Source organism: Puntigrus tetrazona, chromosome 12 (assembly GCF_018831695.1).
Source record: "Puntigrus tetrazona isolate hp1 chromosome 12, ASM1883169v1, whole genome shotgun sequence".
NCBI classification, from domain to species: Eukaryota; Metazoa; Chordata; class Actinopteri; order Cypriniformes; family Cyprinidae; genus Puntigrus; species Puntigrus tetrazona.
In genome coordinates this window covers 12,598,625-12,610,783 of record NC_056710.1, presented here as the reverse complement: position 1 = coordinate 12,610,783, position 12,159 = coordinate 12,598,625, and the positions used below count along the sequence as shown (strand labels likewise).

The 12,159-nt window shown below is 36.9% G+C and overlaps 1 protein-coding gene across 1 annotated transcript in view; it reads right to left on the bottom strand.

Annotated features, from left to right (window-relative positions):
* Positions 1-3,682: 3,682 nt before the first annotated feature.
* tbkbp1 (TBK1 binding protein 1) overlaps positions 3,683-12,159 on the bottom strand; it is a 40,021-nt gene continuing 31,544 nt past the window's right edge. The window contains exons 8-10 of the mRNA XM_043254314.1: positions 9,673-9,788; positions 7,346-8,130; positions 3,683-6,137 (exon numbers count right to left, since the gene is read on the bottom strand). Of these exons, the coding sequence (XP_043110249.1) occupies positions 6,006-6,137; positions 7,346-8,130; positions 9,673-9,788 (1,033 nt within the window). The 3' untranslated portion in view covers positions 3,683-6,005. The remainder of the gene's footprint in view (positions 6,138-7,345; positions 8,131-9,672; positions 9,789-12,159) is intronic.

The following is a 12,159-nucleotide window of genomic DNA, read 5'->3' as shown; positions in this document are numbered from 1 at the left end:
ACACACATTCTCTTCGTTTATACCTTTTCCTGACATTTTTTAGCGCGCAGGTCTCATTTCCCATGGCCAAGCGAGAGATACAGAGGAGAGGGACTCGTTCGTTGGCTTCATTGCAGTGTAAAACGCTACAAAATAAACTGAAAAAAATTACAATGTTGCCCTCTCCTTTCCCATTTCCGCCCTCTTGCCCCTCTCCGTCCCTCTCGCCCAGGGCCTTGCTGTGCTCGCTGAAGCGTTGTTCTGTAAGTGTGGTAGTGCGTGTCCCGTCATCAATAGGAGTGAGTTACACAGGTCAGCAGTTCAAATGCAGGTCACAGCCTCATGCTCCACGTCGATGTCTCGCTCAGTTCTGATTGGCTCATTGCACAAACAGATTCACTTCTGCTCTCCACTGTTTGATCCCTGCTCTGTTTGATCCTGGAGTGTACTATCAAACATGTTGTTTTACATCCAAGAAATATGGCCAAGCCAATTTATTGTTGTTTCCCGGAAGGCCATATGTATGGGTCAACTTTTTGTTGGTCCAGTTTTTGATACTATGTACATTTTTGTTACCATTATTATTTTATAGTTTATCAATGCTTAAAAAAACTGAACTGTTTGATGGCCAGTTCCATTATGGCTATCTATCTATCTATCTATCTATCTATCTATCTATCTATCTATCTATCTATCTATCTATCTATCTATCTATCTATCTATCTATCTATCTATCACTTATTACCTACTGATTGGTGTGTATGTTGCATGTAGATGGTGAAGGAGCTTGTTCTTGTGATCTTCCTGGCCATCTAGTGGAAAATGTGGGATACACATGGCAACAGAAACAAATGGGATTAAGCATGAGATGTTTTGTGTTGCGAACTTAAAACTGTTTGGCTAACTGCATGTTATTAGGGAAACAGATAGATGTATTAGTGATATTGTTTGACAGCATGCGGTAGGTTTATTTTTAACCAGGTTTGCCAGGCCAAAGTTAAACTTGTTATGAATTTTCACGTTTTCTTTTATTTTTAGGCATACAGTAAGGGGAAAGTAGCAGCATTGAACATTTGCTTTGTGGTACACTTTCAAAAGGTACGCACTGTAAAAAATGGAACTGCACTGCATTTTCTTGTTAACAAAACCTTTTAAGTCTTAAATCCAAAAAATGCTGTCAAGCTACATAACAACTCTTGTCAGACCAACATAATTACCCCAAATATTGTCCCAACAAATAATACACTGTTGTCTGAACAAAGAGTTTCATGTTTTCACTAGTAAAACACAGAATATATAACATTCAAAATAATAAAGTGTATTAAATGATAAATAAAAAGAGACCAGTGGCTTTACTCAGTGACTTGGGTTAAGTGAACAATTTGGTTCAAAGTTGTGTAAACTTAAAAAAGCTGTGCAGCGAGTTTCCTTGTCAACTTTACCCCTAAGGGTGCATTTTAGTACCTTTAAGGTTTATGTTTGCACCTAGAGTGTATGTATAGTACCTTTTGAGAAGGTACAAACCCAGTGACGTTTTCTTTCTTGAGAGTTGAAACAGCCTGCACTACCAGATTTTATTTTTTTTTTTTTACAAAATTGTCAGTGGGGTGATACACTTTCAAAAGCTAGTCTGTACACTTAAGGTATTTATATGCACTTTCAAAGTACTAATATGTACATTTAAGTTACCAATATGTAGCATTTAGCTGTAAATATGATTAAAAGATTTTAGCCTTTGTTAAAAAAGGATTCAGGATTACGATTAAGCAAGCAATTCAAAGTCTGAGTTCAAAATCTTTCATACTTGAAAGTTATAATGGCTTCATCTTCAGATGTAAAATGCATACTTCTGTTTTTTCTAGAAGGGATATCAATAAAGAAGTTATTTATTGTTGCCCGTTCAGCAAAAAGCCCAAATGTGAACAACACTGAATGAATTGATGATGTATTTAGATGCTGACTGCGACTCAAGGACCTCATCGATACTTTTGTGTTCGTAATCACCTCAGCCATTTCTTCAACATCTAGTGCAAAGTCTTCCAAGACACAGCAGCAAAATTATAGGACCAATTAACTGTTAACGCCAGTGAATATTAAATATTCACCAAGCACCTGTGATTGGTGGATTCCACGTATTTTTGGCCACTCATTTATATTGCTACTAATGCATGTATACATCAAGCCGTCTGCACAAAACGTTTCAGGATTTAACCAGTTGTTCACTTTTGAGTGCTTCAGTTATTAAGTGTAAGGTCTTGAGAAAGGTGTGAAGATGACAGCAACACCTCATGAAGATATTTGTGTTAACCACTAACACTGAACTTAAGTTTTTTCCCCCTGTTCGCAACAGTTAAAAGCTATAGATATTGATATTAACTATATGATATTTATTATCTCTTGACGTATATAGATATTTAGGCATAAATATAGGTAAAAAAATATAAATATTAATGGTAATGTCCCCAAAGTAAGTATTATTATTCATATATCAACTTGGCCTTGATTTCCTTTTGTGATTAAATTTGAATTAGTACCCCTAAAACCTGAATTTGACCCATATGTGCTGAAATGTTTGAGGTGGAGGCATTTGCCTGTGTGATGTGTGTTTGAGTGCGTCGAGAAAGAAAAGGAAAGAGAAACAGAGAGAAAGAGAGAAAAAAAAGAGAAAGAAAAGAGAGAGTACTAAGCTCTTCACGGAGAGCATGTGGTTTTGAGCGGATGGGCGGGCCATCCTGTGAACTTGAGAGAAGTGCATCTCTCACTAAGAGTGTATGCATGATAGAGAAATGACACAAAGGGTCGGAAGTGGGGTGGGGGAATTAGGGGAAAACAGATGAGAGTTTTAAAACAGCGTTTTGACAAAACCAACTCTATTGTTGTTGTCAGTTCAATGAATTTGGGAGAGAAAGAGAGAGAGAGAGAGACTCTTTCAAAGACATCTATTATAAGAGATCCAAACATTTTTTGTCAGATCAATAAAAAGAAAATCTTAAATGCCCATGCATACACACTACCAGTAATTTCTTTTATATACTTCTCTTCTGTGTTAATTTGATCCAAAATAGAGCAACAGAAGTAATATTGTGAAATATTTTTACCATGTGATTTAACTGCTTTCAATTTGAATATATCAAAGGTAACTTTTCAGCATCATTACTCTTGTCTTTACTGTCACATGACAAGATATTTTAAAAATCATTCTAATATGCTTCTTTGCTGTTCAAAAAACATTTTATTATTATTATTATTATAAATATTTGAGTACATTTTCGAATATAATGTTTAAAAGAACAGCATTTATCTGAACTAAAAAGCTTTATATAACTTTTTCAAAAGTAATAATAAAGACATTTATGTTATAAAAGATTTCTATTTCAGATAAATGCTGTTCTTTTAAACATTCTATTTATACTAATTATAATGTTCTCTACATGATCAGCTCACTGTGTTCCTATCTATCTCTTGTGATAAGTTCTACTTTTTAATAATTTCTGAATGAAACTGACCGGCCTTTGTTTTAAATATCTCTTTGTTATATTATTACCAAATGCTGGGTTCAGTGTTTTTTATCAACTTTAGCACATTTTGTAGTTCTTATTGGCGCTTATTGATCGTAAGCCTGCACTTATTCACCTCACTTTTTAATGTATAAATTGTAGATCATTTTAACAGTATTGACCAAATCAAACAAACAGACACAAAATGAGTGCATGTTCCAGTTTATTTAATAATATTTACAGAATATTTTTGACACAATATGCATTCATTTTAAATGTCTTTTTTCTTTTTTTTTTAAAGTATACCTTGTTGGTATGACAAAATAAATCTACCCCGTTAGCATCCTCTTGGCTCTTCAATAGATTTGGTGAGTTCTCACATTGTCCCAGTGGAGGTTAGTTGTGTATGTTCAAGGAGCCATATTCACAAAGCTTTATCCCCTGAGTTATTTAAGAATATCACAAAGAAATCACACACCAAACTACAGGGCAACAGAGAGACCATATACTTTGAGCATCCAGAAAAGCATTCAGTTTGCTAATTTGCCTTTGCGTGAGAAAAAAACACTGTCTCGAGGAGCAAGGTAACAGCAGTAGCTCTTTAAATAACTCCTGAGTGAATCTTTGTGAATAGTGGCTGAAGTTATACTTTGCTTTTACTCTGCCTGTTTGTGAACAAGGGTGCAAGACAAGATATAATATATATATATATATATATATATATATATATATATATATATATATATTATATATATATATATATTTGGATATGGATAATTGTGGGTGAGTATGCAGAAATGGACTGTCTTTACACTTCAGCTGCATCTTTCCACGTCTGCAAACTATTCGTTAAAATGTTCTCCCACCATATTTCAGAGTAATATTCTTAACCGGTACTTGGTCATCATGTGAAAAGAAATGAAAAACAAGCAGGCTGTGTCTTTGGTTGTATTGATGACAATTTAGTTTATCCACACTTGTATTTCAATATATATTGGATGGTGACATAATAGACGATTCATATATTTACATGACCAACTGGGATGGTACTTTCTAGAATATTAGCAATTAGACGACCAATTGAATGAAACCTCCATCCAGTTATCTGACAGACAGCGTAGAGCTTTTTATTTTGCACTTTGCTATATTTGGCTTCGTAATTTCGCACATGTGCACCAGCAATGACTTCTTTGTGCTACTTTCCCATTTTAGTTCCTCTGTATTTGGGTTAGTAGCAGATCCAGTGCCCTTGTTTTTACAAAGTCTGCAGAATCAGGGAAAGTAGCGAGAAGTTTTATAACATAGCATAAGGTACGCCTGGAAGAATAAGGAATAGTAAGGTAATTAAACACACTCAAATGGGTGCTGCGTCCTTTGGATCACAGCAATAGAAAACTTGATTTAGCAGTTCCACTAGTTTTCTTTTAATCTTCAGCAATCCATTTGCTTTCATCCAAGCTTGGAAAAAAATGCATATCTATATTATATAGGTTAATACATATATTGGCTTTAAATACAAGTATACATTTACAGTACATTAAAAAAGTTTGAACTGATAAAACAGATTGCGCTCTGTGATGTAATCAGCTGAACAAATATATTTTGTTAAAGCAATTTTTCTTAAGTAATTACATCAAAAACAACCCACTGTCTAGGTGTACTATGGAAATCACAGTATTACTGTCTTGAGAAACAACAGTAACTGATGTTTTGTCAGTGGTTGGCTAAAATGTGTCTTTTGTATTTTATAAGAGGAAATTCTTTAAGAATACTTATAAGAAACAAATCTTCCCTTTTTGTACAGCCAAACACCCCGGAAGACAAACAAAATAGATGCGATTGTGAATTTACAGATAATTACAAAGAATTCAGTTTTGTTAAAGGGAAGTCCTGCCAAACTAAGATATATTTTAGGGTATTCAAGTCCCTTGAGTATTAAAAAATAAATTATATCTATAAGGTTTTACTTTTTTGCCTCAGTGTTAGTAATATTGATAAAGGTAAACTGGATATTAAGTGCTTATATAAAGTGCTGAAATTCAAATGAAGTGACCATTGGCCATTATGTCTAATATTCCCTCACGCTCTTCCTGTATAGCACACTCATAACTACTCAGTTCTCTAAAAATGGCCACAAAGCACATTCTGCGGCCACATAAAAGTGTAAATAATGCAAATAATCATGGGAACTGTAGTTGAACTGTATCTGAAATGAGAGCCTTAATATTGCAATATGCTCAGTCGGTTTGGCTTAGTGTGTGTAACCACTGATAAACAGTGTTTAAAATAGAAAGTTAACATTTTTCAAGAAATTAGTGTTGAAAAGAAGCGATATATAGAGATATAAGCTGTTCATGACACATTTGAGTTTTGCAGGTAATCGCAGATCTCCTTTTCACTTATCAGATTGGGAGACCGGCCACAGGTGCATCGCCTACATTCTGTCTGAAGGCACCTGGCTAAAAATACCAGGAGCAAAGAATGAATGTAACTGTGGAACAACAGAAGGTCATGGCGTGGCTGTGGGTGTCAGATCTTGCTGTTCTCCAGGTGCGAGTCAATGTGCTTGATCAAGGCATCATCAGGGTAACCAACAGGGAAGATTAGCTGGCACAGCGGGCAGCTCCTGACGTCACCCTCCTCCTCGGTCTCCATCCACAGCTGTAAAGGGCACAGTGATATGTTTCACAGCCATAATGTTTAAAATCCACATTTTAAAAAAACGTAACAGACAGGCCTGCAATGAATGTGATGATAAATCTTATCCTTTTCCAGCTTGGCACAGACAGCTACAGATAAGATATTTGAATGGGGGATGCTTTATAAACACTGTATCTCTATGGCGCTTTCAAAATATTTGTTTGTTAGAGCAGCCAGAAACAACAATGGTGGCACAACCATTGGAGTGAGTTTAAGGACGTGTGTTATTTGTTTGTACAGCCAATAACAGACCGCAGTTGCGCATAAGGAATCTCCCTTTTAAGTCAGACGTTCTCTTTTCTTTAATTAGCCAAACTCAACAGGAATTACAAGTGTATACTCATTGAATTACAGAAAAATTATGAGTAATTGGATTTTAGGAAATGAACTGTTATTCTACCCTGGTCTACAAATGTATTAAATACATAATAATGTAAACTGAGAAACACATTTAGGTAAAATTTCAGTAAGACATGGCTTTTTCAAGCCGCCATTTAAAAGTTTGATTTAGAAACCTTTCTTTTTAGTTCAAAACATTCTCATTTGAAATCAGATTGATTTCATTTCAATACGAATGCAGTCTGAAAACAGTCATCTGTATTTCTGTTCGCTGACGCAAATGATGCAGAAATTACACACTTCCCTTTTTGTTATTTTCTCAACATAGGTTCATTGGAAAAATGTGCCTCTACTTACATTTTGCAAACTCCAGTAACATATCTTTTAATACACTTCATTGCAGTGTGAAAAAGAACACAAGCGGCTGAAAATACCAACAACTTTATTCACAGATTATGATAAAAGAGAAGATTATCATTTAATACTTTTTGTTCAGTGCACTATTGCGCATTTATGCACTATACTATGTTCTCAATATTCTCATATTTTGACATTTGCACCATATAACCATTTCCAAATATATGGCTTTTCTAGTAAATTGCTCAGTAGCTCACCTGGTACAGCACTGCATTTTCAATATGACGTGTTTGGAGTCAGATTCATGTTCGTCTGTTTTGGATAAAGCTGAACATGCTTTTACCACCACGCACTATAAATTTCACGTTAAAAGAAACAAAAAGAGCCAATGGCAACATAACATCACAGGCACATTTTTTTTCCAGTGAGCCTAGGTGGGTTATTCTGGCCAATGGCCAATGAATTCTACTCACGTTGATGGATGGCCAAGACTGGGCATGCTCTGCGTGCAGGTATCCAGGTGGGTGACAGCTTAAGGTGTTGGGACGAGAAGGAATGGGGAAAGCGGAACAAGAGGCGGGGCCTCTGGAGCTGGATGAGGGGCTCGACACCCCCAGTGTTCGGGGAGGACTGATGGGATGAGGGCAGGACCACTCCTCCTCATCCTCTGAGGACTGTGGAGGCTGTGGGGATGAATGCAGAGGTGCTGGGCTGGGCTGAGGCTCAAAATGCAAGTGGGACACATCCGAGTGGTGGAAAGACAGTTCCCTGGACAGCCGTGGAGATTCAACCAAACCCCCATCGCCAACCCCGGACTGAGAGCTCTGTCTTTGAACTAACATGTGCTGGCTTCCTCCATGTTGCTGTTGTTGCTGCTGCTGCTGTTGCTGCTGCTGCTTGTGGTAGCTGTCGACATATGGTCGAGGTTTCGGCAAAGTGGACACGGGGTCCAGAGTGAACCGTGGGGGCCGTTGATAAGCCGACGGATCGGCTACTTCAGAGTAACTGCGTCTTCCTTGGAAACTGGCCCTCAAGTGGTGGGAAGTGGGCCTGCAGGAATAGGATGCGGGGCCGTCGCTGAGCTCAGGCAGAGGCGAGCGACGGTGCATGTCTGGAGAGAGACGCTGTAGCACTGGAGAGCGCCGCTGGGGAACAGGCGAATGGCGCTGTTGGATTGGGGAATGGCGCTGTTGTATTGGGGAATGGCGCTGGGGTACAGGAGAATGCCTCTGGTGAGGCACAGGAGAGTGGCGCTGAACTAAAAAATAAACACAAAAAAGTGGAGAAAATTCAGCAGAATGAATATTAGATGTACTGAATAAATATTTATGATATCTCTCTTTAAAGTCAGCCTCATATATTAATCACATTTCCTAACTCAGTGTACTGGTCAGATGACTGACTTCTCTCTGGTGATGCATGTTTTGGCTTTTTCCTCATTTAGTCTGCTTAAACTCTGCCCCTGCAAGCTCACATTCATCTGGCTGTCATTTCGGCCTCCTCCACATTTCAGAATCCAATCAGCAACCAATAAATACGCATTTTCTTTATAATCATCGACAGTAACAAAAACTGAAAATGTATTATTATGACAATTAAACAATTTCATTTAATATACCGTTTGCTAAAAATATACCACCACTAGATATTAACATGCATCGATTTATACATGCAAAAGTGAATATGCTCAAACATATGCACAAAACATTATATAATATGTCTTCATTAAATGTAGCATGCTGCATTTTATTACCGGAAGGATATCTTAAAAGGGGTGTAAAGAGCACAGTCCCTAATGGACAGATAGACGTCTATAATGACTTCCTCGTTCCCCTCACATTTCCTCTTTGAGATATTTTCATATTGTTTTCCTGTGTGTTCACCCCAGCACCTGTAGTAGGCTACTTCTAAACCACTTTCTGACTACCAACGTTCATACAAGATGCTGTACTGAAGATGCATCTGTCTCTCAATAATAAGTCTAACGTGCATACACTGAGCTTCCTGCAATCGTGAGATTGCAATCAGCTATTTAGAGAAATCAGTCCTTCTATCTATGAATCAGTAGGGTTTTTTTCCCCCTCCATCTCCGCTTCTGCTTTTTGGTCTGGTTTCCTATATCAAATGTGTTTTGTGGTTGAGAGCAGAGGTGCTAAAAAGATAAGGGGGGAGTTGTTTACGTTCTCAAACTCTTAAGAGACTCTCGACATGAGAGGCGATCAGAACATGTCAGCAAAAACATTCCTTGTGGAATTTAACCAGACAGCAAACAAGCATGCAGTGCTAAAAAAAGCCCATGTTTACCCACCTACTGTGCTGAATTTTGATGAGTTTGACAAATTGGCTTTATTGCAAAAGAGGTTTGTTAAAGTATGAAAATAAGATTACGACCTAAACCAGGTCTTTTTGACACTACATGGCAAAAATCATGAGCATCAATGAGGTCAGGTGCTGTCAGTGTTCTAACTGATCCCAAAGGACTTCACTGAGTGTTGTGGGTCCAACAATGAAGGCATTAGAATATAAAGTAATGCTATTTAGTGAAATTAAATAGTAATACATTTTTTCCAGCTATTTGACATGGATTTTATCAAGTTTTTGGAACTCATACCTAATTAAACCTATAGCAGACTGGTTGAATTAAAAAGCCACTGACCTTTTGCGACTATACAAATGAGTAATTAGAAAATGTTTACCTACTTTTTGATGTATGTTCTTGACTCAGTGAAGTGTAATTATAGTTGTTCAAATATATATGTCTCTAACTAAATGTACAATATTGAGATCCTTGTCCTCCTACCTGGGCTTGCTGGCTCCTGTGATGCTTTGCGCAATATTTCAGTCTGTTTCGAGGTCAGAGCCTGTAGCTTGCCCAACTCCTCTGTTAGTTCAGTATAGGCCAAAGCCAGATTTACTCTGTAGAGAGAGTAAAGAAAGACAGAGAATGCGAAGAGAGTGAGAAAGGGAGAGAGACAGAAAGAAAAACGAACCCGTTTTAGTCTCATAACCACCTGTAATGGAGTTTAACCAATAGCATTGCATTGTGAGTCCTTAAATTAGGCTTCTGTTTCATTCCTTTTATGTAAAATTTCTATTTTAGAATCTATGTAGGCATACAGATTTAAAAAAACAACAGCATACAAAATAGGTGTAATTAACATCATGCAATAATAAGAAGCACATACTGTAACAATGGTTGACAGTTATGTTTATGACAGTTGGTAACTGCGATATGTGTCGCTCCACCAGTGAGAACATTAACGCATGACTGGCACAGAGAAGAAAACAGTGTAGTTTCAAATCATCTGACTCTGCAGTCACTCACCATGGCAACCAAATTTCTAAAAAGCCTCAGTCATCACAAAAATTGGCAAGTGATTTCCTACATAGCTCTGCAAGTCTTTCGCAGCACTCTGCTGTCTCTTTCTCTACGCATAATACAGTAACTTTAACTCATTATCAATTTTAGCATCCATGTATTTATTCACGTATATGGTAGATAGTCATGTATTTAGCAATCAGTTTTTCATTATCCGTAATAAAACAGTGTGATTTATATTGCAAAACTGACTAAATGACTGTGCATTATCTCTCACTTTAATCGCAACATTCCTTCCATTTTTAGCAAAAACATTTGGTTAGATTGTGTCTTGCTTTTATATAGCTTATTCAAAAGGTACAATTCACGACAATCAAATAAGTCTCACACATTTTTGATAACCATCAAAAAGTAAGTTTTATGGTAAAACATGTCAGCTAACTTAGATGCAAAGAAACAGAAACTATGTCATCAGATGGAGTTTATCTGATTATACATAGACCAAATTCACGAAAACCTTTGGTGCTTTATTATAAAAAGACTCATAGATTTGAGATGGTGTTAGATATATAAGAAGAGACATTTCAGTTTTACACTTCAGTGGGCACGCGTGACCGATGGCTTTTTCAACTTGCGTACATTCGCATGAATTTGACAACCACAGATAAATATATATAGTATAAGTAAACATTATGCTGTTAAATGAATTTGAAGTTGACACCATTACGGAGTAATTTTTCAAAGAAAATATATATAAAAAAAAATGAAATAAAAAAAAACGTTTTTTTCTTTTAAGGTCAATTACTCATTTTGACTATGTAATGACACTAATATGTATACTGCACATTTTGATTAATTGCAAATGGCAATGATGACTAAATATTTTTTAAAAAGCATGAAGAAGGTCATGAACACAAGAAGGGGCCAAAACTAATGAAGAAGTTCACTGCATTTTAATAAGATGAGTAAAATGAGTCATCCACCACCAAAGCGGTCTGGTGCAAGGTCACATCTCGTCAATTTTCTCTTAGTTAGTGGAGGGCTTAGCTCTCTGCCTTTTTCTCAGTCCCACACACACACACACACACACCCACACACACGTAGCTTACCATATGGCCCAAAGAAATCTGCATTAGCTGAGTAAGTGACAACGAGCAGCACAATTGTATAATCTTGCCTTCTATCTGTTTATATTGAGACTATACTAAATACCACAAAGCAAACTAACATTAATATATACAAAATACAGAATTTTTAGCTTTAACTTATATTCGTAGACCACAGATCAAAAGAAACCACAGGCCAAGAGTTAACCAGCTCTAGAGTTAACCAGCTCAAGTTGCCTTCTGTTGCTTGCCAATGAACCATAGCATTGGATATTCTTACCAAAGCGCCCATTGTGTCCCTCATTTGGCCCTCTGGGTTCCTGAGAATCCACAGTCAGGCTCAAGCAGCCATGGCATTATCGACGCTTAAGCAACAACTCATCTGTCCAAGTGTCATCCTCATTTGATAGACACTATCTATCAAAGAGGTATTTACAGCAGATTTAGATGATGTGTGACACTTTTTTTCTCACCTCCTCACATGCTCTGTCACACACACACACACACATACACACACTTGCATGCACGGTATGAATCTTAGGAAATGGCCTATGAATGCATCACTTTTAGGACCGTTCACTGAAATTTTCTCTAAACGTGTGAACATCTTTCTATTAACATAAATGAAATGAAACAAGAGTAGTGTCAACTGCATGTCTGTGTATAGCTATCTATCCATCTATCTAGTTAACTGTCTAGTTACCTACTGTATACGTACAGACAAACTCATACATATGTGTGTGGGCACACTGAAAGGTGAAATCTCAGCTCTTGAAGTATGAAAAAATGCTTTTGTTGAGTATCTGTAGAACTGTTGAGCACAAAAATAAGAAAATGAAAAAAATGGAGGGTGGTAGGATGT